The sequence below is a fragment of the Lissotriton vulgaris genome, unplaced genomic scaffold (genome assembly GCF_964263255.1).
Source record: "Lissotriton vulgaris unplaced genomic scaffold, aLisVul1.2 SCAFFOLD_384, whole genome shotgun sequence".
Classification (NCBI taxonomy): domain Eukaryota; kingdom Metazoa; phylum Chordata; class Amphibia; order Caudata; family Salamandridae; genus Lissotriton; species Lissotriton vulgaris.
The window spans coordinates 614,354-640,471 of record NW_028255135.1 but is presented as its reverse complement, the minus strand read 5'-3'; the positions used below and the strand labels follow the sequence as shown (position 1 = coordinate 640,471).

The window sequence follows — 26,118 nt, the reverse complement described above, 5'->3', positions numbered from 1 at the left end:
TTGCGAAGCCGATGCAAAATATCCATGACCTGAGATATCACTAGAAGTTTTGGGTTACATTTTGCAAAAACTACTGAACGGATTTACACCAAATAGGCACTTCCTAGAACCAACATCTACCTCCCTGCCAAATTTGGTGTAAGTCCGTTCAGCGGTTCGGGCTGTAGGTGTGGCTAAAGGTTCCTATTAGAATTAACATTACAAACACCCTTAATTTGTGCCCCAAATTCTCGGTCCCCACTGCACAGATCACCCCTAAACCTTTCATGGCAACCAGAACCTACCTTGCCAGTATTTTGGGAAAAGTTAAAGATTGGTCAAACTGCACCAAAGTTCTAGGCAAGTCAAAAAGGCCTTTCCTATGGAAACTAGGTCCTAACTACAACTACCTACTGGCAACTCTCAGTATATATACTGAGAAATATGAACATTTTACTCTTACCATTTGATGCAGGACAGTATTCTATACTCCCTGGCTTTGGTTTAGTCGTCAAACAGATTGAGCCACTGGTCATAAGAACTGTTGTTTATTAACTGAAAGTGTATTATTCTGGGAGATAACATAAGAACATTAAATTCAGTTTACAGTAAAAACCAATTTGACTTCCCCAAAAATATAGAAAAAGTGGTTTCCGACCATAAAGGTTTATAAGCAAATTAGTTAAAGTTATAGATCTTATACATTTACAAAACCCTGTCAATAAAATAAGCTTAAAATTCAGTATTACTCAGTCCTCCTTAATGTCATGTAAAGGACGATGCAAATCATAATACCATATAAAATGCAAAATGGAGTATACATCAGTTGCATAAAGGAACTTCCCTAGTCTAAATAAAACATCTGGAAGTAGCAAAAGGGGAAATCTGAGTGGAAGGTGTCAGCCAGAAATGAACCAAGTTAAGGTTCAAAGTAAATGGCAGAAATATTTAAAAGTGGAACTCGAGGGCTCAGAAAGATGGGGCCTCCAGTATCAGAGTTAGAGAAAAGTCTTCCCTCAGCAAAGTCAAGATAGGATCTCTAACTAAAGGAACACACCGTTAAAATAATGCAATTCATTCAGCACTCTTTCCCACGTACTTCTCAAAGGTGGTGCCAATCGGGGTATTTCGTCATCCGGGAGCAGGTAGACTCCCTACTTTCCCACCGTCAAATAAAGGGTCGAACAACTTCACGACCTTGAACATAGAAAAAGCCTGTTCCGCCTGATACAGGAGGATCTTCTCATTTCCTACACACCATGTGAATCACAGCAGGCTATCAATTAAACTAACATCTGTACAAACAAAACTATGAGCTACTCTTCTTAGCTATTCAAAAACTTGAAAACATAATTTGGAAAACAACTTTAAATCATCAATGAAAGCTTCCGGCCTCCGAGGCCTGTTTGTAATTAGAACAATCATTTAGTTAGCATGAGTTAACATGAATATACATCAAATAAGTGGTTATGCTTCAGTTATCGAAATTGTGACCTCTGTGCACGTATATGGCCATATATTTGCACAGATTTATTTATGATAAAGATTATGGAGCATAAAATGTGTTATGTTGTACAAGTTGGAGAATCATGTGTTATGCTGTATTGTGTATATACTATACTCATTATGTTATGGCAACCATATTTACATTACTCACTTTCATGTATGTTTTTATACTTTTATTGCTGAACTACCGTAGCACTTGTCATGTGGCTGATGTAGAAAAAAAGCCTTAATAAATATAAATTGTATATGATTAAGAGTACTCCAAAATAATCAAGTCTATTGCTGAGCCAGAGAAATTTACATTTCGTTGAATGACTGCAGCATGAATGTAAACAAAAAAGGCATTCAGGCCAGTGTTCTAGAACTTAACACGGAGGTGAAATGAAGTGATTGGTCGCTGTCTGCGCACTGTAAGCTGATTGGCCATGCATGCTCATGTTCCCTGCACTAAATAATAATTCAATTTTCTGTTTGGTTTCAGGGATCGAACTCTGCCCCCCCACGAACAGGTTCATGATTACCATAGGGGCCAGCTTTATCGCCATGGCGGGGCAGTTCCTTCTACCAGGCTTGGCAGCCCTCTGCAGGGACTGGCAAATTCTTCAAGCCGTCATCATCTGCCCCTTCCTCCTCATGCTCTCCTACTGGTAGTAAGTATTTGTCTTTTTGAGTGGCTTTAAAAATTTAATGTCTGTAAATTCAATGTTGAATCTTCGGGGGGGGGGGTGGGAAGGCTAAAATGTTGAATGATGTTTCGTTGTTCTTCAGACAAGAGTTGGAGCCCAATTGCTTCGCATTTCGACACCCATTTTGAATTCAGGCGGACCTCTTGTTCACAGCGTTTTGAGAGCCTAGAAATATCTTACCAGTCAATGTGAAATTGTGAAATAAATATCTGCATCTCAGAAAATCGTTAAAGATGAAGAAAGGAAACTGGTAGGATATATGATGCTGATGGCATGTAAAATGAAAAGGGACTCTAGTAAAATGGTACCTGGTTGTTATTTGGAGGATGAAGAGGATATTGTAGGCAAGAAGTGTTGTGGCAGAAGATTAAACATTCTGAGTGAAGGAGAAAGTGAAACAAAGAAAGGCTGTTGGAGAGCTAGGATGGATTCAGAGGGACTGGACGAATCTTTTACGGGAACTTGAAAACCAACACGCACAATGGTAACGTGGGAAAACCAACAGGCTTCCATCTTAAAAGCTTAAAGAGTAACATGGTGGAAACAGCCAGGTGGATTTTTACAGAAAACCAAAGCAGGACTGTGCTGAAACAGAACTGGGATAAAGTGCCGAAATAGAAGTTTCATAAAAGCAAAACAAACTGAAGTCCAGTTACTAGCTTACGTACTGTAGAAGTGCAGGCCATATGCTGCTACTGAGCAGAGCACCTGCAAATTACAGACTGAAGACACTTGGAGCTTCCATAGCAATGGCTATGACTTGGGCCCCTTAAGGGAGAGGAGGTTCCATAGAAATAAAATAGAAACCTTCGGGGCACCTGAGTCGGTGTCTCATAAGGAAAGAATCACGGACAGTTGGTGCAGGAGAAATGAATGGCACTCGGAGTGCCCACCACTCCTCCCCCTGCTCTTTTAGCAGAGCAACCCGCCCGCAAAGCTGCCTCGGCAAGACAAAATAAAATGATAAAAACAATGAGTTATTTTATTTGTCCTTTTTTTACACTGCCGAAAAGCAGTGTGGCGACGCTCCTCCTCCTTAGCGGAGGAGGCACCGCTGCGCGGCTCAACTGAAAACCAAATCTGCTAAAATAAGGCTATGGAGTCCATATACTTTTTATCTTGGACAGTAACAAGATACAGTTCTATGGTGCTCATGTAATTCCTCCCTCCTTTTTTATTTCCTTTTATTAAGCACAATAAACCACAGCAAAGAACACCATGACTTCCTGTGCTTGAAATAGACAGACATACTCTGGCATCGAGCTTGAATTAGAGTATACAACACTGACTCCTGAAACTAAAATATGACGCTATTGAATCATGGGGGCAGGAAGTAGAGAAAAAAGGAAAGATGCTCATACATAAGCTCTCCTATTGATAAAGTCTCTCCAAGTCCCCCATATATGTGTGGGCTACAATTCAAATGTCCCCTCTCCCCAAGTAGCGAAGTCTCCAAACCACCATCCTGCTGCTCAAATCTTCTGTAGTCCAGAAAGTGTGGAGCTGAGCCGGAAGGGAGAGCATGGCCGGAAAATGGAAAGGGGCGACCATTCGGTCCCCCCGAACGTATGGTGGAGTACCACGATCCCCCCGGGAAGCCATCTTGGGCGGGAGGCGGGTCTCGGCTGGTATGCCCAAAGTGGCGTAGCCGGGGCGCGCCTTTTTCCCGCCCTAGAGTGGGCTGGCCTAGACACCGACGCGGCCGGCCACGCCCTCGGAGGCAGGCGGGGGCGGGTTTACGCCCGCCCTGAAGACGAATAAAAGGAGCGGAAGCCAAGAAAGCATCCTCTTGTTCCTGTGCTCTGAAGCTGCACCTCCCCGCTGCACGTGAGCTCGAGACGGAACGAAGAGCCAATTTTGAGCGTTGTAATCTTTCTTTTGTCTTACAGATATCCCGTCGGAGAATGCCCAAGAAAGTCGGAAAGCGGGTCGGTACCGAGCAGATGCTCCACATGCTCATGAAGGAGATAGCCGATCTGAAGAAAAAGGTGGAGGCTAAGGACGGGCCGGGAGTAACGAAACGGCCTTTGCAGGGAGCAGTCCCCGGTGGAAAAAGCAAGAGGCCCAGAAGGGGAGCACTTGGAGGAGACACCCCGGTTCCCGATACCCCACGTGAGGAGCCAATCCCGGTGCCGAAAGAGGGGAATCCAATTCCTGTGGTGGTCACCCCCGTGAACAGGGGGGATATGCCCCCCGAGTTAGCGGCACAATTGGCAGGGTGGTTGGGGAAAGATAGCGAGGGCGCCACGGCTGACGACGCCCGGGCAGTAATGAGGCAACTGCGGGAATCTAGGGAGGCTGCGAAGGCAACCTCTTCTGTTCCCCCACAGGTTCCGGCGGCTGGAAGTACAGCCGGCCCAAGTTCGGCGACAAGCACGGGGTCTACTTCAGGTAAGCGGCCATTGCCGATTGCGGGGGAGGGGTCTGTACCTTCTCGAAGGGAGAAGATTGCCCAGCATGTCCCGCTAGAAATTAAGGAATTGATTTGGGCGGATAAGTATGTAAACATGTTTTCATTGCTTACCGACCATTACGAGATAGAGCATGTGAAGAGCCAAAAGGAGCTCATGCACCCTAGTGTTTGGCGCGCAAAAATGGCCGCCTTTAAGGTTGACGAGACCATTGGTACTTGGGGCAGAGCGTGGGGCATATTTACCTCCATCATGGGCGAGCGCAGGCCCGAGTTGCTGACCGAGTTACCCATTTATCAGTCGCGTATTATGGAGTATTCTGTGGCATATGGGGGCAATCAGTGGTTCTGCTATGACAATCTGTTTAGAAAAGCTAAGGAACACAACCCTTTGTTGTCTTGGGATTGTTACGACTCCGTGTCATGGCAAAGAATGGAGAGTACAGGAATGTTGAAGGTACCATTGGTGGGAAGTAACGGAGGAGAATCTTCCCGCCAAAACTCTGGGACGCCCTTTCGAACGGGTGCAGGTAATGAGTACCACTCGAAACCGAGTGGCAACACAGGAAAAAGGGGGATCTGTTGGAATTTTAACAGAGGGAAATGTACGAGGCCCCAGGGGTCATGCAAATTCAGACATGAGTGTGGGGGGTGTGGGCAGCCATCCCATCCTGAGTCCTTGTGCAGAGCCAAAACGGGTGATAACGGTGGTAAGGGAGGCGCCAAACAGGTCTGATATAGTCCGAGGGGCGCCTTTACCTACCCCGATTGATACCATGGCAATGATTCCTTGGCTCAACGAATACCCGGATCATGCTTCCGCTGGGGTGTTGCGAAACGGCTTCTCATATGGTTTCCGCATCCCAGTGGGGGATTTTCAGGGTGTAGCAAACTGTAAGAATCAACTGTCGGTCTTGCAGCACGCGGCGGTGGTACAAGTAAAGATTGGGAAAGAGGTGACTCGAGGTCGTGTTGCCGGTCCATTCGATTTGCCACCGGTTGCTAACTCTGTTTGTTCCCCTCTAGGGGTGGTCCCCAAGAAGGACCCGGGTGAGTTTCGGCTGATACATAACTTGTCAGCCCCACGTGGTCTTTCCGTGAATGACGCGATAGACCCGGAAGTGTGTTCAGTGCGGTATGCATCTTTCGATGAGGCCGTAGCCATGTTGAATCGCCTGGGGCCCGGGGCGCTGATGGCGAAATCAGACATCGAGTCAGTGTTCCGGTTGCTCCCGGTACACCCAGACGATCAGCGTCTTCTTGGTTTCATGTTTCAGGGTCGCTATTACATGGATAGATGTATGCCAATGGGGTGCTCGATTTCATGTGCCTATTTCGAGAAGTTCAGTTGTTTTCTGCAGTGGGTATTCACAAGGAAGACAGGTTTTCAACATGTTATGCACTATCTCGATGACTTTCTGTTTTTGGGGGCAGCCGGGGATCCTGAGTGTGGACAGGCTTTACATGAATTTTGTGTCTTAATGAATGGATTTGGGGTGCCATTGGCGCCAGGTAAGACTGTGGGTCCCTCGGCCTTGATCGAGTTTCTGGGGATCGAGCTCGACTCGGTGGAAGGTTGTTTTCGATTACCCAAGGAAAAAGTGTTGAAATTCAGATTATCCCTTGAGACATGTATTCGTGCAACAAAAGTAAACCTGCATCAATTGCAACAGGTGGTGGGTCAGTTGAATTTTGCCCTAAGAGTGATACCAATGGCACGCCCCTTTTCCCGCTCGATTGCACAAGCCATGGTCGGCCTGAAGGACGGACATCACCGCACGAGACTCTCGGCAGAGGTTCGCCAGGACATGCGCATTTGGTTGGCATTTCTGGCGGATTTCAATGGTCGAATTGTCTGGAACAAACCAGCGGTGTCCTCCGAGGAGCTGGGCCTTTGGACAGATTCGGCGGGGAGTATAGGTTTTGGTGCCATATTTGGTACACAATGGTCGGCTCAAAAATGGCCGTCATGGTGGCATGAGTGCGGGTTGACGAGTAACATTGCGTTTCTCGAACTGTTCCCTATTCTGGTGGCTTTGAAAACATGGCCTGAAGGGTTTAGGGATCACTCTGTGGTGTTCTGGTCTGATAACATGACCGTGGTTGAGTGTATCAATAATCAGGCAGCACGATGCAAATTGATTCTGAGACTGCTCAAGGAAATTGTGTTATGCATGCAACTGAATGTACTGTTTAGGGCACGACACGTGCCGGGGGTGATGAACCAAGCGGCTGATGCGCTTTCTCGTTTCCGTATGCAGGCCTTCTGGGGTTTTCTGCCCACAGCGGACCCGGTGGAGGCACCCTTTCCCGAAGCTCTCTGGTCTCTCGGTGCCCCGAACTACAAAACCTCGTGGAAGAGAGTTTAGCACCCAGGACAAGGAAGGCATATGAAGGGGCGTTCCGTTCCTATTGGGCCTTTTTGGGTACTGCTGGGGGGGAGCTTTGGGGTCAGGAAGAGTTTGTAGTGAAATTTCTGCTGTCTTTACATCAGGCAGGCAAATCAGTAGCAGCGGCCCAGAGGCATCGGGCCGCCATTTCCTTTATGGCAAGGGCTCATGGGATGCAGGACCCGACAGCGTCTTTCGTTGTGCAAAAAGCGCTACGTGGGTGGCAACGCCTTGAGGGTCGCAGAGTAGATGAGACACCCGATAGGTCTAGATAGGTTGGCCCTGTTATTTTCCGTACTCCCTGCAACGTGTTCATCCCAGTATGAAACAGTGTTATTCCGAGCCGCTTTTGCGCTAGCATTCCATGGGGCTATGCGGGTAAGCGAACTGGTGGCGAAGAACAAGCAGGATGCGATGGGGGGACTGTGCCGAGAGCACATTCAAGTCAAGGGGGAGACGATGACTGTCTCGTTTGTCAGGTCCAAAACCGATCAGGGTGCGATGGGGGACTGCATAATCATACAAAGGATTCCCGGGTCTTCCATGTGCCCTGTGGTTTGCTTAGAGGAATTTTTAGCGCAAAGGGTGGCATCATGGGGGGGGACCTTGTTGAGACACGCTGACGCCACCCCACTGACGAGGTTTCAGTTCCAGCGGGTGCTTGCGATGTCGATTTCGGCCGCGGGCTTGAACCCCGGCGATTTTGGGACCCATTCCTTCCGGATAGGGGCTGCTACAGAGGCTACAGCCAGGGGTCTGAGTGTTGAACAAATAAAACGTGTGGGGCGTTGGTCCTCGAACTGTTATAAGAGGTATGTGCGGTTGCACATGTTGTGAAGCTGTAATGATGTACTCACGCTTCTTGTTTTTGTTTGGTTTTCAGTTGCGCAAGCCTACGAGGCGGGGCGGACTGTGCAGTCGACCCAACACCTGGGGACCAGCGGTCAGACATCACCGGCTGTGAAAAAGGAGGTGTGGGTCGTGGGCCACTCATACGTGAGGCGTGCCGCGGACGTATTCAAAGCAGGTGACATGATTCACGTGGCTGGGGAATACGGGTACAGTGTGTCCTTCTACGGAAAGGGCGGGCTCTGTGTTGACCAGTTTCAATCATTTTTTGAGGGTTTGTTAGGGCGGACAAGGTCACCGCCGTCTATAATCATAGTCCATCTTGGGGGCAACGATTTGGTGGCCACTGGTAGACGACTACTTCTTGAGGCGATGCTTTCCACCGTAAGTTGGTTGGCAAGAAGAGTTCCAGGGTGCACAATTGCATGGTCCCATATGATCCCACGAAAAGTGTGGCGGGGGGCTATTTCTGTTACTGCTCTGAATCATTCAGTAAGGAAAATTAATAACAAAGTGAGTAGATTGTTTCGTTCAAGTACATTGCATTCTGTGTCGCATGGTTGTATTAAAGGGGACAGTATGTATTTGGGGGACGGGGTTCATTTGTCCCGGGTGGGGAACGAATTACTCATAGGAGACTTCATAGCATGGTTAAGGAGTTTACAGCATGACCTTTAAGTGGGAGTGTTTTGTGGGGGGTCCGGATAGCCGGTCAACTATCCGGCCTGTGGCGGTAAGGTCATGATCGGTGAGCAGTAATTCGAAGATCCCTATGAGGGGGCGTCACCCATTACGGATGGGAGCGCTCGGGGGAGGTGGCCAATTGGCCCCTCAACGGGGAGGCGGTCCTGTCTAAGGAGAGGCCGCCGGAAGGAAAGGAAAGGTGGTCAAGGCCCCTTCCTGGATAGGAGGGGCTACGGCCCCTCCTGGGGAATTTCCCGGGGCCAGGACATCTGCGACGGCAGATGGGTAAGTTGTGTGGGGTGCGGGAGGGGGTTTACGCTACCTTTTAGACACCTCACACGAGTCCTCGAACGACCGTTAAATGGCGTCGAGTTTATTGGGGCCCCCGTCAAGTACAAAGGGAAATTGGTAGATGCACTTGAGGTACGCCTCTGTGCGGTCGCTCCTCTCACAAGTGAGGGGGGCATTTCTGGGTTAGGGATCTGACACCGGTTACGACCTTGCCGTTGGCCCTTAACGTTAGGATGTACAATTTCAAGTCAAATGTTTTGTAGGATGTTAGTTCGGCTAGGAGAACCTTTGTATTAGAGAACTGTTAAGGTTAGCCAAACATCGTAATGTGGAAATGAAATTGTACATAATATGAAACTGTTATTTTAATGTTTTAATTTTGTTTCATATTTTAATAAATACGGCCGGGAAGGGTAACTCCCTTCCCGCCTTCCAAAAGTCCAAGAACTGTTTCCGGTTTCCCAATTCTTGGGGATGGTTGTGTTGAGAGGGGGTGGCGGGTATCTCAGCCATATAAATCGATGCCTCATGTCCTGCAGCTAACATTTTCCTTTTTGATGAGTTGGATTCCCCGTTTCGCCTCTGGCTTTCCTGGCTCAAATAGGGGAAGGATTGAATCGTACTGCCCCTCAATGATGATCCCTTTCATCTGGATGCTTCCCTCATCATTGCCTTCCACTTCAGGAGATTTTGCAGCTCAAAAAAGATCGTCCACCTCCTGGTAGCCGCAACACTGAGTACAATGAAGCATACTCCAGATTCGCCGCCTAAAACTTCATCTCTTAGGAAACTCACCTGCATGTCTTTTGCATCATCTCCTGTGGATCAATGTGGTACTATCAATACCCTAATATGTGTAGCTCTAAGAATATTATCTAATCTCTCACCTTTTTTTTCCAGTCGCATCACTGATATAACTGTACAATTCTTAAATTAACTCATCAGAACAGCCACCATAATAAAACCTTTATCCAACAACGACCTCACAAATTTGGAGGAAACCTTGCTATAAACCACTGTGACACATGTGATTCTTGCACTCACCCCCGATATCCATCAGACTCCACAGACAAGCCGGCCATTTCCGACATTTACCGGTGATAAGAGAAATGGCACCCGAAATACAGTATGTTGTATCTTTGAAGCAGTGATACGCCTGCTAAAATAGATGACACCCAGTATCCCTGATGCTCAGCCTGTTGACTGCAGCCAATATGGTGTGTTCTCAACAGCTATTGAAGAGTGACACAGTACCCCAGAGAAGCCCACAGGAGATGTTATTGGGAACAGACCAAGGCAACACTGGGGTAGACTAAGTTGCTTATCCTGTTCGCTGTAGAGATCAGAGCCAATACAATGGGGTGAATGTGGCCACAAAAGGCCAATTAGGAGCTTTTCAAGCCAAAGTGTACAATGAGTGCACCCTTTCACCTTACCCAGTTACCCGCCTGACTGGATGGGTGGGGCGTGATATTGTGGCATTCTGATCCATTTGTCTCCCCTTCAACTGGCAGAAAAAAAGAGGCCTATTTAGGCAAAACACAGATATTTCAGGAACCGGCTCCCCTTTAAGATGGAACCTGAATACTGATGCTCATTGGAAGGCTGGCAGTAATGAGATCTTGGACTCCTCCAATTAGGGAATTTCTTCTGGCTCTCTTGTAAAGACTGCTTAGTAGTGAGCCTCCCCAACTGCTCCTTCACGGTGCCAGTGAATGGACTGAACCACTTCTACTGTAGATTATGTATATAATCTATATGTTAATCAAACAAACATTTGCACCAGAACTACTTTGGTGGGCCAGCTGGAACTGGCCGGGTAGGAACGTCCAAATCAATACTAGACAGAGTTGGCTTTTCCAATGTGGCCACAGACCATCTAGTCCACTTTTTTCCACCCATGCAAGAATCTTAGTGCACTTGCGACAAAAACAGATACAGTATCAATTGATTTGAGCTTGCTGCAGCACTGGCGTAACGAAAAGTGAGGGGGCCTCCCTGCACGGTACTTACGGGGGCCCCTCCGGGGTCAATCAGGAGCTCTTCCGGCCCGAGTTCAGTGCCGAGGGGGCCTCTTGGAGCTAGGGGCCGCCCCGCGCTGCGTGGGCTGCGGGGGCCTGTGTTACGCCCCTGTAGCTGCAGGCCCACAAACATAAACGGTCGGAGAGCATGGGGTGACTGAAGCAGTGCTAACAGAATTGCTAACAGAATAGGCACCAAGGATTGACTATTTCCATAATCAGATCAGACTTGCAGGACAGTGTGGTTCTTATAATTCAGGACTGAAGGTTGGTCCAGCAGAAAACTCAGAGTGGTAGATCTGCCTGAGTACAATGACTAACATAGCACAGATGATTCCTTGAGACTGATTGTCTAAGGTTGTGGTACCACATGGCATGTCAAAATTCTTCTCAGTAGAAAAGGTGCCTCTCCTGCTGCCAGGATTCTCTACCAGACTGGTCACAAAAAATGATTACATTATTGGGAAATATAATATTGGAAAAAGTTTATTCTAGGATTCTGGTAATTGACAAGGGAAAGACATCAATAGTCTCTATTAAAACAGGCTTGTAGAACATGTCTTGCCGTCAGGAAACTCTGCCAAATGCAATACCAAGACACTTAGTTTTCAGCCGGACTGATAATACCACAGAATGGGAAAGCCGACTTTTTTTTTTTTTTTTGCAAAGACGTCCAAAGCATGGGAAGTGTGAAGGAACCCGTACCCATTGGAGATGCATCCCAGAAACCAGATCTCCAAACAATGCACCCAACAAAGATTTAAAAGCATTAAACCTGCAACAAATAATGGTTTGGACCACTGGCCAGCCCTAAAGTGATCAAACTGATTGAATCCTTTACAGTACTGATTGACACTGATGACTATGAATTAGGTGCTAGTGACCGCACAGAATACTTGCGGACTGACGAGCGATTAGACCAAGTGATTTCCCCTATAATTTCAAACCAAATGTTAGGATCCATGCATCTTTGTCTCGCCTGTTACTTGAGGGTGCTCCCCTGTGCACTGATATTCCTGAAACTTTTCTAGAATCCTTATTGAATTTGTGTGACGCTGTTGTTGCCTTGACTAAGTTTGAGCTGTGCTACCATGGTTCTTTCTCAGCGATCAGTGACATTGGGTCGAACATACTCACTGCTTGCTTATCCCAATGCAAGACACTCCTCATTCTTCCTGGCATTTAATTTTGGAGGCTAACTGTACTGTGCTTCCATTAGGCACCCTGCAAGGAGTTTTCCACCTAAGTAACACAACTTAGTGGTAGGCTACTGATGAATGGAGGTGGTGCTGAATATGTTAGAGTTGTGTGGTATCTTTATTGTGCCATTATTTATTTTGGGATGGTTGACTTGTTTGGGCTGGTGGATTTCATTATCAGCCCTGGGGGTGGAGGTGGTCTTCATTACTACTGGGTGTGCTTCTGACAAGATATATGGAATTCCTTCGAGCCGGGTGGGTGGTATCTGTCTTGCCTGGCTGCGATGCAGATTTGGCAGATGGGAAGAAGCATTGTATGTGGGGAAAGGTCTGATAGCTACTGCACAGAATATTTTGCAGATGAGTTGGACTGATGTTAAGGAGATGGGAATCCTTTATTCGAACTACTGTATATACATATGTGAGGCTAAGTTCCTAGATGTACATTTTTCTGACTTTGAATGTGAAGGGGATGCAAGTGTATTGTACTACTTGAAAAGAAGAGGTAAGCATTTTGTTTTCCTACAAGAGACCCATCTTTCAAATAAACAGAGAAATTATCAAAACTATGGAGAGGAAAGGCGTATGGCAAAAGGTTTCTCATCGTATGCTTGAAGGGCACTAATATGGGTCAGACCAGGTGCCTCATGAGAAATTGATGCATTGATTGCAAACAAGGATGTACAATTAATAGTGCATCTCCTCTTGGGTGGTGAACATTGAGGACTGCTTCTTAATATCGCGAGGAGGGACTATAACTGCGTTAATGATATTGATTTGGACAGATCACACTCACGTCTACCTTCGGAAAGTAATTTGAATGTGAAAGTTATGTTTCATTCACTAGAGCACTGGAAGGTGTTCTGCATGGATGGTGTCTCACTCGGCACCATTGTAGTATTCATCCTTTTCCCATGTGCCTAAATGATATGGTAGTAGAGACAAAGTTGGGCTCTGGACAGGAACTGCAGGTAAAACAGAAAAACGCTTCGGATGACTTGGGACAGACCTTGACCTGGGTCAAGGGTTTTGGCAACTACAGGCAACTACCCTGACTGAGTTAAGAAAGAGACTTGCCTTTGGGCCTGTTTCCAAATACCACACACACTTCTCACTCTTACTTTGTTCACGATCAATATTCTGTGTACACCCCCGGTCACATTTAGTACCCCACCCATATATTAAAAAATATGGTCACATTATTTATAAAGAAATCACCAAGTCTCATATAAGAGACGTTTGTCACATTACATTTAAGTATCACAAAATAAAATCACTGTTACAATATGTTTAAAAATTGCACAAAACCCTGGTTAAAAACCTTATAAACTCTTGACAAGATGTTCTTCTTTTGTGTCCTGGTACACAATTAAAGACACTTCACAATAACGTGTCTTTTCAACCACTAATATGTTATAATCGTTGCTCGTTACACAGAGTATTTTACGAAAATGAATACTCACGGTTTCCTTCACTTCCTATCAGATTTAGTGTCATAAATGCGTTACGTGATTGAACGAGAGACTTGGTGATTTGTCTATAAATAAAGTGACAATATTTTTCAATATCCTATTGGTGTGGTACTCCATGTGACCAGGGGTGTACATAGTGTTGATTGTGAATGGTTGTATGATAGAGGCATGCAAACCTCAGCCATGCATGCCTCTTCCACAAAACCCAAACCAGGAATGCGACTTAACCACGCATGCCTTTAACACTCAATTTCATGGTAAAGGCATGAATCTTAAGGGTGTATGCGTTTGCTAAGTTTGTCACCACTGTGACCCCCCCTGCCCCCGCCCTACACCCTAAGTTTCGAACCCCCTACCTGCCTCCCCACCCTGAGCCCTAAATTACAAACCTCATACCTGCCCCCTACCTAAGCCCGAAATTGAAAGCCCCCTCCCTGCCCCCGCCCTAAGTACTAAAATACAAACCCCCTACCTGCCCCGCCCTAAAACCCCCATTCCTTATATACTCCTAAAAACCCAGCCCTTAATGCTACCTCAACCCCCTCCTCCTGCCCTGAGCCCTAAAAACGTGCCCCTCCATAAAAGTGCCCTGACCCCCTACCCCCTCACTGAGCCCTTAAAATTTGCCTCCGCCTCAAAAGTGACCCCCCCAGACCCTACCCAAGCCCTACTTACCTGTTTGTGTCCGATTCCCATTGCGACGTTCCTGTTTGGAGTCCCCGCCCATCCCGAACAATAGAGCGCATTTGCTTTAACCACGCAAATGCGTTGCTCGGGCAAACATGGTTACGCTTGTGGGTTTCTGGAATGCGTGGCTCTGGCCGTGTAGGTCCAGATGTTTACCATTGTGAACAATGTAAGAGTGAGAATTGAGTGTGGGATTTGACAAACCAGCCCAAAGGGAAGTCTTTCTGACCTAATAGTCTAGTATGGTGCACTGTCCCTTTGAGAAAGTGGACCCCTCTCTGCTGACTCTGAGCTACCCTGACAGATACAGATCTTTGTGGCACAATTGGAAACACCATTGACCACACTTTTTGGAGAACAAAAGTGCGGCTAGTAGGGCGAGTATTGAATCAAAGGCCTTTGAGCTGGCAGCTAGCGAGTATGAATAACTATAACCAAACGAAAAGCTACATTGCTAGTAAAAGATATTAGATGAATTGAGAGACATTGTACATAACTTAATGCAGGGCCAAGGACTGAGGGAGGCCCAGACAACCTACACAATACTGCTTGAAAGACAGATGTTTTTATTTAAGGCCTACTGTGCTGGAAGGTATGCTGAGGGAGATAAAGCTGGTAGATTTATGGTTTCTTTGCTGACGTCAGAATAGATTGCATCACAGCTGACTCAACTAGAAAACTAAGCGGGTGCCTTGATTAACCCCGTCTGACTATAATGGCGTATTTAAAACCTATTCTGAAATGTTATATGCTATGCTCCCGTGGCCCTTAGAGTCTTACTCTCCGGTTCTTTGAGACTCAATATCAACTGAGATTAAAGCAATTATGATATGGGCTTTCCTCTTTAATTTTTTGACTCATTCTTTTCTAGTCTGCCCCAAAATGAGGGGTGTTATAGTGGTATTCCTTAAGCACGAGAGACTCCCTAGATGCAACTTCTTGTAGACTCCTGTATCTCTTAAACGTATACACTAACTAAAATTATCTGGAATAGAATGTAGGAGGTTCTCACTTTATTGGCGCAGGAGGATCAGAGTGGATTCATTCCAAGTCGCAGCACCTCCCTTAATTTAAGGCTGCTTATGCACATCATGTCCTGTGGTCCAGATGATGACACATTAGTCATTGTGCGCACTTTAAATATTGAGAAAGCATTTGATTTGTTAGGATGGTATTACTTATGTGTTGACCTGAGGAAATGATTTTTTGTGCTACAATATTGGGGTGGCCAGAACTACTGGGTTTGTCGCAGTGGCCAGAGTCAAATGGGTCATGAGTACACCCTAAACTAGAAGAGGGATAAGACAGTGTGCCTCTATCCTAGTTATGCTAGTTTGGAATCTGTGTCATGCCAATTGAAAGTCCTGCAAGATAATACAAGATAATACAAGAACTTGTGGTTCCAAGTTTCTAAGTTTTGCATCCAACATTAATTACCATTTTTTTTGTTTTTAAATATATTTTTATTGCAGGAATCAGTAAATCGTTACATAATCGACCAGCATTATAATACAAGCAAAATCAATAAGGCACAACCCTCCGTCTCCCCGCCATATTTCTCGTACACAACCATTCAGCCCACAACCCTAGGGTCGGGCGGCGAATGTCAATGGGGGCTCAGCAGAGCGCCAAAGCTGGTCCGGATAATCCACTGTCTGTCATCTGCTTTTCCAAACAAGCCTATAAACCCAGAAAGAAAACCCCACCCTCAAAAATGTAAAAACCAAAGTAACCCCTACCCAGCCCCGCCATCAGCGCACGGTAACTACCGCAACAGGATCTGCTAAAGGACCCATGGGGAAAACAACAGAGCTGAAAAGTTCAATCATCTAACGGGACATGGGGCGAGCTGCATCCTCACTGTCAGAGTCGCTGGGGGCGCAATAGTCCCTAAGGGCCTGCACTAACGTTTCCCACTCCAGCGCTGCCTCCTACGCTTTCTCATTACGCTGCCTCCAAGCTAGCTGGTATCTCAGTGTGCTCTCCCCCGCCGCCCACTTCAAAAGTTCGCTGTGCCACCGGCCTCCCGTTGGACCAGCTCGTGCCTTCCAGTTCCTGGTCACCTCCCGCTTAGCAAGGAGCAGCCCTAAATCGATGAATTTGCTGGATATTTTGTTCTTGGGGGTATGAGGGAACCAGTGCAGGAGTCCCACCGCCGCGTCAATCGATAAGGATCTCCCCGTCACCTCCTCCAGGGTCTTCCCCACTTCTACCCAATAGGATGATAATCCTGGGCAGGCCCACAACATGTGGAGCAGGTCCGCTTCCTGGGCCGGGCACCTGGGGCAGTCCGCTGAATTCGTAGCAAAATATCGCCTGATTTTCACCGGGGTCAGATAAGCTCTGTGGAGCACGTAGTAGTGGACCAATTGAAAGCGGGCGTGGCGTGTGCCCTTCCAGGCTCTCCGCACCAGCTGGGACCAGGTCGTCTCCGGGATCTCCTTGCCAATGTCCACCTCCCAACGGGTTCTCAGAGTAGTGTGGGGAGCCAGCCCCTCATTGATCAGTCTGCCATAAAGGCAAGTGACCGCCTTCACCGTGCCCGCAGACATCATCACGTATTGGCACACCGGAGATAAAGGGGGTTCCTCCTGCCCATGTTTCCAGTGCGCCTGAATCGCTCGGATAAGGGCCGAGTGCAACAAGAAGTCGCCGCGAGGGATCTCGAAGCGATCGATGAGCTCCTGAAAGGGCAAAAGTGCCCCGTCCTCGTATAGGTCACCTATCAACTGTAAGCCTGCGTCCTCCCAGTTCGCCAACCGCGACCAATCACCGCCATGGGGCAAAGCCGTCAGCATCCCCAAAGGTATTTCGGGCGCATACGGTATCCTTAGGTGGCCCCGGGCATGAGCTCGGTTCCAACACAGGCGAACGGTCCGCTCCTCAAGCGACAAGTCCTGTAAGGCCAAACGTTGTCGCAGCGCTATGAAGGAGAGAACATGCCTGGCTATGTCCGTACCCCTCCTATCTTCTGGGCCCCGGAATTCCCGGGCTATCTCCTGGGTGAAGGTCTGGAGCTGTGCCGCCAAATAATACTTCTCAAAATCCGGCACTGCAAGCCCACCCTCATCCTTCGGCCTCATCAGGGTCTTAAGGGCCACCCGCCGGCAGCCCGAGCCCCAGAGGAATCCGATTATCATAGATCGTAATTGTCGAAATGTGGCCGGAGGGATCCATATTGGCAGCGTCCGGAAATAATATAACAACCGGGGAAGCGCCACCATTTTGAGCAAAGCGATCCGCCCTGCCACCGAGAGCGGTAGCGTGGCCCAGAAGTCCATGCTGCCCCGAAGTGCACGAGTGCCGCGGGCAATGTTCCCATCCAGGAGGTCAGATGGTTCATGATAGACGTACACCCGCAGGTATTTAAAGCAGTCAGGTTCCCATCTAATCTCCCTGCTGAGAGCAGGGCTAGGGGTGCCCCTGCGAACCGGGAAAAGACAGGTCTTAGTCCAGTTCACCCGGAGGCCCGAGACCCCCCAAACTCCGTAAGCGCCGTCGCAGCACCATGTAAGGCAGCGAACGGGTCCTCGAGGAAGAGCAGCAGGTCGTCTGCATACAGCGAAATGTGGTGCGGGCCCGAAGGAGTCCACAGGCCCGCATAATGGGCTCCCGACCGGAGGTGCAGTGCGAGCGGCTCCACCGCCAGCGCAAAGAGAAGCGGGGATAACGAACATCCCTGTCTCGTGCCCCTCTCCACCGGATATTGTGAGGAAATGAGCGGTCCCGCCCTAACCCTGGCCGATGCAGAGGCATACAGAACCTTGGTCCACCTGATGAAGCCCTCACCGAGACCGAACTTCCGCAACACAGTACCAAGGTAGTCCCATTCCAGGCTGTCAAAAGCCTTCTCTAAGTCTACCGATAAGACAACCGGGCACGGGGCGTCCACAAGCGGTTCTCCCAGCAAGCGGAACAACCTGCGAATGTTCATGGTCGTGTTACGCCTGGGGATGAATCCAGCCTGGTCCTCATGTACCAGGGAGCTCATGTGCCCCAGCAGCCTCGAAGGCCAAGATGCTGCTCAGTATTTTATAGTCAACCGTCAGCATTGATAAGGGGCGGTAAGACCCCGGATCGGATGAGTCCCTTCCGGGCTTGAGGAGGGGAACCACCAAGGCTTCGCACATCGAGCCCGGGAGTTGCCCAAGCCTCTTCGCCTCTCTGTAGACTATCAATAACCTAGGGGCTAGGAGATCAGCATAAGCTGCATAGAACTCCACCGGGAGGCCGTCCAGGCCCGGGGTCTTATTCCTCGCCATCTTTTTAATGGCGCTACGGATCTCTCCCAATTCTATGTCGGACCCCAGGACTTTCGCCACGTCCTGCTCCACTGTTCGGAGCTCCAGGGGCTGTAGATAATTATTAAGCAAGTCAGGGTCTCGGGTAGAGCGACTGCGGTATAAACTTTCGTAGTATTGCCGGTAGCAACTCAGAATCTCAGGCTGAGTGCACACCACAGTCCCGTCTGCCTTGCGCATGGACGTCGTCAGTGAGGACTGGCGCGTAGGGTTGGCTAGCCATGCTAGCAGCGCGCTCGACCTATCCCCCTCTGCGATGGATCGAACCGTATAGGCCTTGTAGTCGAAACAGCGGAGCCGTTCGACCTCCGCCGCCACCGCCTCCTTCGCCTCCGCCGCGCGTGTCTGTAATTCAGGGCGCCCGGGGCGGCGGAGTTCCAGCTCGCGGAGTTTCCGGTCCGCTGCATCTAGGTCGGCAAGGATAATTCGTCTCATGCCGACCTTTTTGGAAATACAGTATCCCCTCACCACCACCTTAAAAGCGTCCCACTCTAGCGCTCTCGAGCTCGCGGTGCCACCGTTGGACGCAAAGTATTCCGAAATCTGATCGCCTAGGTCCGCTCTGAAAACACTGTTCTCAAGGATCTCGGGCCGTAACTTCCAGGTGGGCACCGCAGGCACCCCGGGGAACCAACGAAGGTCCAGCAGGAGGGGGTTATGATCTGATATGGTCCTGGTCAGATATTCAGACCGGACCGCTGCCGAAACTAGTTCTGGCGAGCCAAGGAACCCGTCCAGTCTAACATGCAACTCATGGAGGCTCGAGGTAGGAATAGTCCCTAGTTGTGGGGTGCTGCGCCCTCCAGATATCCGTTAAACCCCAATGAGTCTGCCAGTCTTTACGTCCCTTAGCCACGCGGCGAACCGGAGAATCAGGTAGGGGTGGATGCGATCGGTCAGTGTCTACATCCACTACCGAGTTGAAATCTCCACCGAGCAGGAGGGGCCCGGAGAAGAAGTGGGCCAACGAGCCCGATAACCTGGAGAGGAAGGCAGTCTGGTCCACATTAGGAGCGTACACACAGCAAACGTTTAGGTCTCTCCCTCCAAAGGTGCCGAAATGGCCACATATCGCCCCTCTGGATCTATCACTGTTTTCGTGACCTGGAAGGGAACCCCAGCTCTGACCCAAATCAGCGCCCCCCTGGCATACGCGGAGTACGAAGTGCAAAAGACCTGCCCCCTCCATCTACGCTGTAGCGCCGCCCCTTCCGCCTTGTTCAGATGTGTTTCCTGCAGCAGCGCCATTTGTACCCCCCTACGCACTAAATAAGCGTGGACTTTGTGCCGCCTAGACATGGTATGAAGCCCCCGCACGTTCCAAGTAACACATTTCAGATTAGCAGCATTAGCCATTGTCCCAGATCGTTCTCGCAAAGCCTCCCCATCTGGGTCCCAACAAAGAAAGGATATCAATCACCCAAGCACTGATGGCGGCCATTTTCCCCAACCAAAACTTAACAACCCTAGTATGAACCAAACTCCCATCCGCCCTCCCCAGAACAGGACCCAAATAGCACCATCTAGTTCCCATCCAAACCATACCCTCCAAAACCCCACTATCCCCTACTAATCCTGCGGTCGCCACCGTAGGAAGGCCTTAAGGGCCAGGTGCGGGCCGGGTGGAGGCAGTGGGCCCTCGACGCTCAGGCCACCAGGACTAAGATAAGCCCGAAACAGTGCCAAACATGCTCGGGGCAAAAACAAGGCCCCCCCTCCCCCTACCCCCGGGAGTCAGCATCAAGTGTCGGCACCCACCACCCCCGTGCCGGGCCCCCTCCCAAAAAGAAGTAGCTCACCCCGTTACCCCTGTCCATCTAGAAGGTCCTCCACCGATTTCGGTGTGATCACGGGCGTATGGACGCTATCAGTCACCGATTCCTCGGAGTCCGTTGGCATCCCCTCGTCACCAGGGTCCGCTTCCTCCTCAATGGCATCGCCCCGTGAGCCAGACAGCGTAGACAACACCTCCAGCACACCCCTCCGCGCCGTCGATGTCTCCGCCGTCGAGGGTCCGCCTGAGCGGCCACAGCGACTCCGAATTCGTTTGGATCGCCGTCTCTGCTCCGGCTCCGCCGTCTGCTGTGATGAGGAGCCAAAGCCATCTTTCCCTGCTCTGTAGAGTTCGAGCCAGTTGCAGACGTCCTCCGGGGTATCAAAAAATTGAGTCTCGTCATCGACAATTATGCGGAACCTCGCAGGAAATAGGAGCGAGTACTGAATGCCCTCGCTCCTGAGCTCTCGCTTGACCGCCAGGAAGGAAAACCGTCTACATTGAGTTTCATAGGTGTAATCCGGGAAGATGTTCACCTGGCTGTTCGCCACTTTGAATGGACCATTATGTCTGGCGGCGTTGAGGATGAGGTCCCTGTCCCGAAAGTGCAACAACCGTGCCACCACCGGTCGCGGGGTCCGACCCTGTTGTGGTGGCCTCGCTGGGACTCTATGGGCGTGCTCCAGGGTGTAGAAGGAGGATAGACCCTCTGGGGCCACCGTGTCTCGGAGCCAGGCCTCCAAGTATGCCACCATGTCGCCATCCTCAATCTTTTCCGGCAGGCCCACCACCCGAATGTTATTTCTCCTGTTACGGCCTTCCGCATCCTCCGCTCTCTGCTCCAGGACCGTAATCCGGGACAGGGCATCCTTCATAGTCGCAGCCAGGGTTCGCTGCGCCGGCTCCAATGTTTTCACCGAGCTCTCCACTTCCTTGACCCTGTCCGAGAGTTTGCCGTGATCCGCTCTAAGGAGGCCTAGGCTTGTCGCTACCTGGGCAATGTCCTGCTGGAGATCCGAGCGCGTGGTCGCAATCGCCTCCAAGACGCGGTCAAATTGCTGCTGCATTGGTGCCCCACCAGAACTCTCCGGGTCCCCACGTTCCTCTTTGTCCTGGGACTCCGAGTCTGAGGCGGCTGGGGTAGCCCCCTTGGCTCCTCTAGGTTTCCCCATGTCGCCGGGAGCACACCGTGCGGGTCCAGGAGTGAGCTTCTCCGAGTGCAAGCGCTGGCTGTGACTCTCCCGGTTATTGGGCCTCAGGTCTAGTGCCGGAAATCCCCGTCTCCAAGGCCTGTTGGACCTCCTCAGCTTCGGCTCGTGCCACCACCACGTCGTCTGAGGGCACCGTGGAGGAGGCGGAGACAATCGTCGCCAGGTCGGGCAGGCCCGTTCGGCCGACAGAGTCCCGGAGTAAGGGTCACCGACTCCTCCGGATGATCTGCGGCGCCAAAGGGTTGCGCCTCCCATGGGAGTGGTCCGGCCAGGAGAAAGTAGCCAAGTGCAGTGTAGGGAGTGGGGCCACCGTCGGGACCTCCAGGCGCCCGCGTGCGGGAACCACTATAGCGGGGGCAACTGCCCGTCCGAGTGCGTTCCTCGATGATAGAGTTCGATCTGACCGGTGTCCAGGTCCTCACATCTCCGTGAGACGGCAGGGCAGGGTGTGCGCCGCTGCTAGTGGTGGTCCATCCGTCTAGTGGATCCGGCCAAGGGGACAATGAAGTCCGGGCGCCATGTTGGGTCGCACTCCGCAGTACCATAAACTCCGATTTTCCGCCGGGTCACCACTCGTTTGGACTCCGCCAGGGGCCCCAGCAGGTCTCCGTCGGGCCGATCAACAGATTGCTGGGGTTGGGGTGCCCCGCAGCCTCCGATTTACAGGATAATCACGGGCTCAGTCCCGGAGCCGAGCTCTCAGGCGACCATCGGCGCCCAAGCCACGCCCCCCCTCCAACATTAATTACCATGACATGCAATCATGCAAACCTTGTTCAGAGGTAACAAAAATATATATTCAGGGGGATGGTATCAGAAAGACGGCAACATTTGAAGAAAATAACCAACAAATTTAGGGAAAATAACCAACAAATTTAAAGAAAATGACTCGTGTATTTAGCATTTCATGCTAGGTAAATGGGAGAGTTTGTTAATACTTCAATTATAAGTTTTTGTGAGAGCGGGTTCTCGTGCATAAAGAAAATGACCCATGTGTTTAACGTTTCGTGCCAGGTGAATGGGTGGATAGGATGGTGCTTCAAAATATAAACGAGCGGGTTCTCGTGCATAATACTATAACTTCGATAAAGAATAATGCCGGAAGGTCTGTGTATATGTGTATCGGATTGGTGCCAAGTTAGTGACGTGTCTGCCGGGGTTAGTAACGAGGATCGTGATTCGCGGTTCCGACGTGTCAAAGTGTCTACGGTGATTGGCGGTTGCTAAACAACGAATATGTTTACATGTGTGTGTCGATCGGTGTATACGATGGTTCGGTCATTTTCAAAACAAAGTGTACTTAAAGCAAGAGAACAATAACGTTAGCAATTTGACAAGTACAATTCGAATATGGAAGTATAACTCTGTGCAATGGCTCATTGTTGTGAAACAATCCGATACACATATACACAGACCATCCGGCATTATTCTTTATCAACCCCGAGCGAGTTCGAGATCCACGCCAACTTTTATAAGCTCTTCGGTAAGCTTTAACAGACCGCTAGATACTGTACCAACAGCTTCACAGAACACAATGGAGAAACGCTCGTAAAATATTGTAACTCCTCATACTGTTATACCTTTTTCCGCACAGCTCCACTTTTCGCATGGAGAGCAGGTCTGTCACAGGTTAGAAATACACGCCATCTAAATGTTACATTTGCATGATGCACATTTTTAGAGAAGCGGTAATTCACCCATATCGAATACGCACGGCATGTATACCGTTTCACCTTAACTGCGAAGTTATAGTTTTATGCACGAGAACCCGCTAGTTTATATTTTGATTCAGAAAAGGGGGTGGTGATGAACAGAGTGTCTGAATTAAGCAGACCACTCTTACCCAGTCCAAAGATCAGGGCTTGATCCATCACCGTTATTTAGCTCACTGCACCATCCCAGCTCAGAACCTGGCTATATGCAAATCAGTCTGTCCCTGGCCCAGTGCATCATGGGAACAGGGCAGACTAAACTACCAAGCCAATTCTTCACCAGAAAGGAGACAAGCTTCCGGGGACCGGTTTCTGGCATTTCAGCCGTCGTCGCCCGGCTTGCTTGAATCCTGATGGTGCAGTGAGCAAGGGACTCATGTCTGAGTCATTTTCTTTATGCACGAGAACCCGCTGGTTCACGAAAACTTATAATTGAAGTATTAACCAACTCTCCCATTTACCTAGCATGAAATGCTAAATACACGAGTCATTTTCTTTAAATTTGTTGGTTATTTTCTTCAAATTTTGCCGTCTTTCTGATACCATCCCCCTGAATATGTATTTTTGTTACCTCTGAACAAGGTTTGCATGATTGCATGTCATGGTAATTAATGTTGGATTCAAAACTTAAACTTGGAACTACAAGTTCTTGTATTATCTTGCAGGACTTTCAAGTCCCCTGACGAAGGGCTAAAGCCCGAAATGCATTGGGCAGAACCAATATGAAGTATGATTTTGAAACGTTTTATGAAGGAGTAAAATGAACTAAAGAAAATAAAAACATATGAAATTTCCACAAATACCTGCAAAGACCATTATTGAACTAATAACGTGAATCTTATTCAAGAGTGCGTCGAAGGGACGACACTCCCGAGGGAAGTGTCGCACTTCGGATGTTAGTCAGCTCAGAGCACAGAGAGCTATACTTCGACAGCACCACCCACCAGTCTGAACCGTATTTACTAACAGTAAACGTGAGTGCGACTCAGACTACTACTCACTGCATATTCTATTCCCATTAGATCACAGTATGTCAGACCTTTTATCCAGATAGTCCCTTTCGACTATCATGGGCTCTTGCCACATTTAAACACCTGGGCATCCATATCTTTCACAAAATATGTCGCATTACATGAGAGCATGTCCTCATAGCTCTGAGTGCCTGAGCGCATCTGCACACTTTGAAAAAGGCTTTCCCCCGTCCGGCATAGAAAACAGATCACTGTCTATGATGGTAATGCTTGAAAGCAGGGCGTTCCCAACTCACTATATATTCTTCATGCTAGCATCAGTAGATATGTGAAACGTACCTGGTCGCATGACGGCACGGAGCCCCAGATACACGACCTTGTGCATGTGTTATATCTCATGGGTAATGGGGGGGGGTCACCTTTCTAGATGGTGGTTTGAGAGTATCCGCTACCGGGCGGCAATCCCACTCCAGGAGCTTAGAAACAAATGGTCTGAAGAGATTAGACATGCCATGTGTGATAAAGACTGGAAGAAGATATTGGAATACCCCGAGAAAGTATCTTGTAATCCCAAGTTTAAGCTGCTTCAATACATGATATTACGCAGAGCGTATCTGACTCCACACAGACTGAGTAAAATGTTCCCAGGTGCAACAGATACATATCCTAGATGCCATGCACAACCAGCTGTATTAGTACACGTTATGGGCGTGCCCACCACTGACCCCATTTTGGGCGAATGTCCTCAATCCTTAACGAAGTTACACCTGGGGTTGGTAGCGATACAATAGAATACTGCCTTTTGGGATTGGATAAAAAGCGTAAGTCACAAGGACGCAGATCAGGTTTTCAAAAATTATATTAATACTGGCAAAACGATCTATCACAATACGGTGGAAATCTGTGCAGCCACTGACTACTTTGGATAGGCATGCGGAGGTTGTTTGATGGGGGAGGGCTGAAAGTATGGCAATTAGAAGAGAAGAATATAGAGGGTTGAGAAAAAAACCGATATCTTTGGAGTGGGATGCGATGTTGGAGTTGTTTGTTTCCACTGAACCTTCACTGCACTGAACTATTAATGCACATTGGAGCCCAGCAGGATAACTGTGGGCCCAAATAGTGTCTGCCCCCATGTGGACCCAACATAACCTTCTTTGCAAGTCTACAAGTTAGGTACAAGCAACCATGGGTTACATCATGATTTGTTCATCATTGATTGGCTGATTTAACATGATAGTGAGTCTGGGGCAGACAGGGAGGGTGGGTGGGTTGACAGTTAATAGTAGTAGGGAGCAGGGAGACACCATGTTTTTCGGGTTGACCTTCCTGAATGTATACATAGGACTGATACTCAACTGATATATGTAAACTGGAAGTATGTTATGTTGGCACTATATTGATGTTGACAAAGAAAATAATTGGGGCTGGCACTGCCTTGTGTTACGTAATAATCCAAATAATGGTCTGTGGCGTGCTGCGGAGGAATCGCTGTCGTGTCCAAGCAGCGTGAATGATTCAAAGTCTATTACAAAGCTACCCCGGGAGGGGGTAGAGCACCTCCGTGCACCGCGCAAATGACTGCAATAGTCTAATTCACTTGAATATTGTTTTAATTACTGTTAGTGCTTCAAAAGTTCATCACGTTTTCAACAATCCATTGATTTCATGGCTTTTGTTTTCACATTAAATAATTCATGAGTTAATACGTCCGATGCAATTTCAATTTAATTTTCATGTGTCCCAATGCATTTCGGGCTCTCTTGTGGCCCTTCGTCAGGGGATACTCTACAAAAAGAAAAAGGGGAGGGCATAGCTGTCAGCCTAAGATATCAATTCGCTAGTATTTATCAATATATGAGGGGTGACTGTCCATAAATGCCGGTGTAATCGAAAGCATGCATAAACCAACTCGTGTTTGACCGGTGACATGGTGATAACTCGATCGTCAATGTGTTTAATCAGTGTGCTCTGT

At 48.8% G+C, this 26,118-nt stretch overlaps 1 protein-coding gene across 1 annotated transcript in view; it reads left to right on the top strand.

The window, feature by feature from the left end:
* Positions 1–26,118, top strand: part of LOC147659221 (solute carrier family 22 member 23-like) — a 655,822-nt gene that overhangs the window by 418,808 nt on the left and 210,896 nt on the right. Inside the window, exon 4 of the mRNA XM_086951876.1 lies at positions 1,967–2,135. Within this exon, the coding sequence (XP_086808002.1) occupies positions 1,967–2,135 (169 nt within the window). The remainder of the gene's footprint in view (positions 1–1,966; positions 2,136–26,118) is intronic.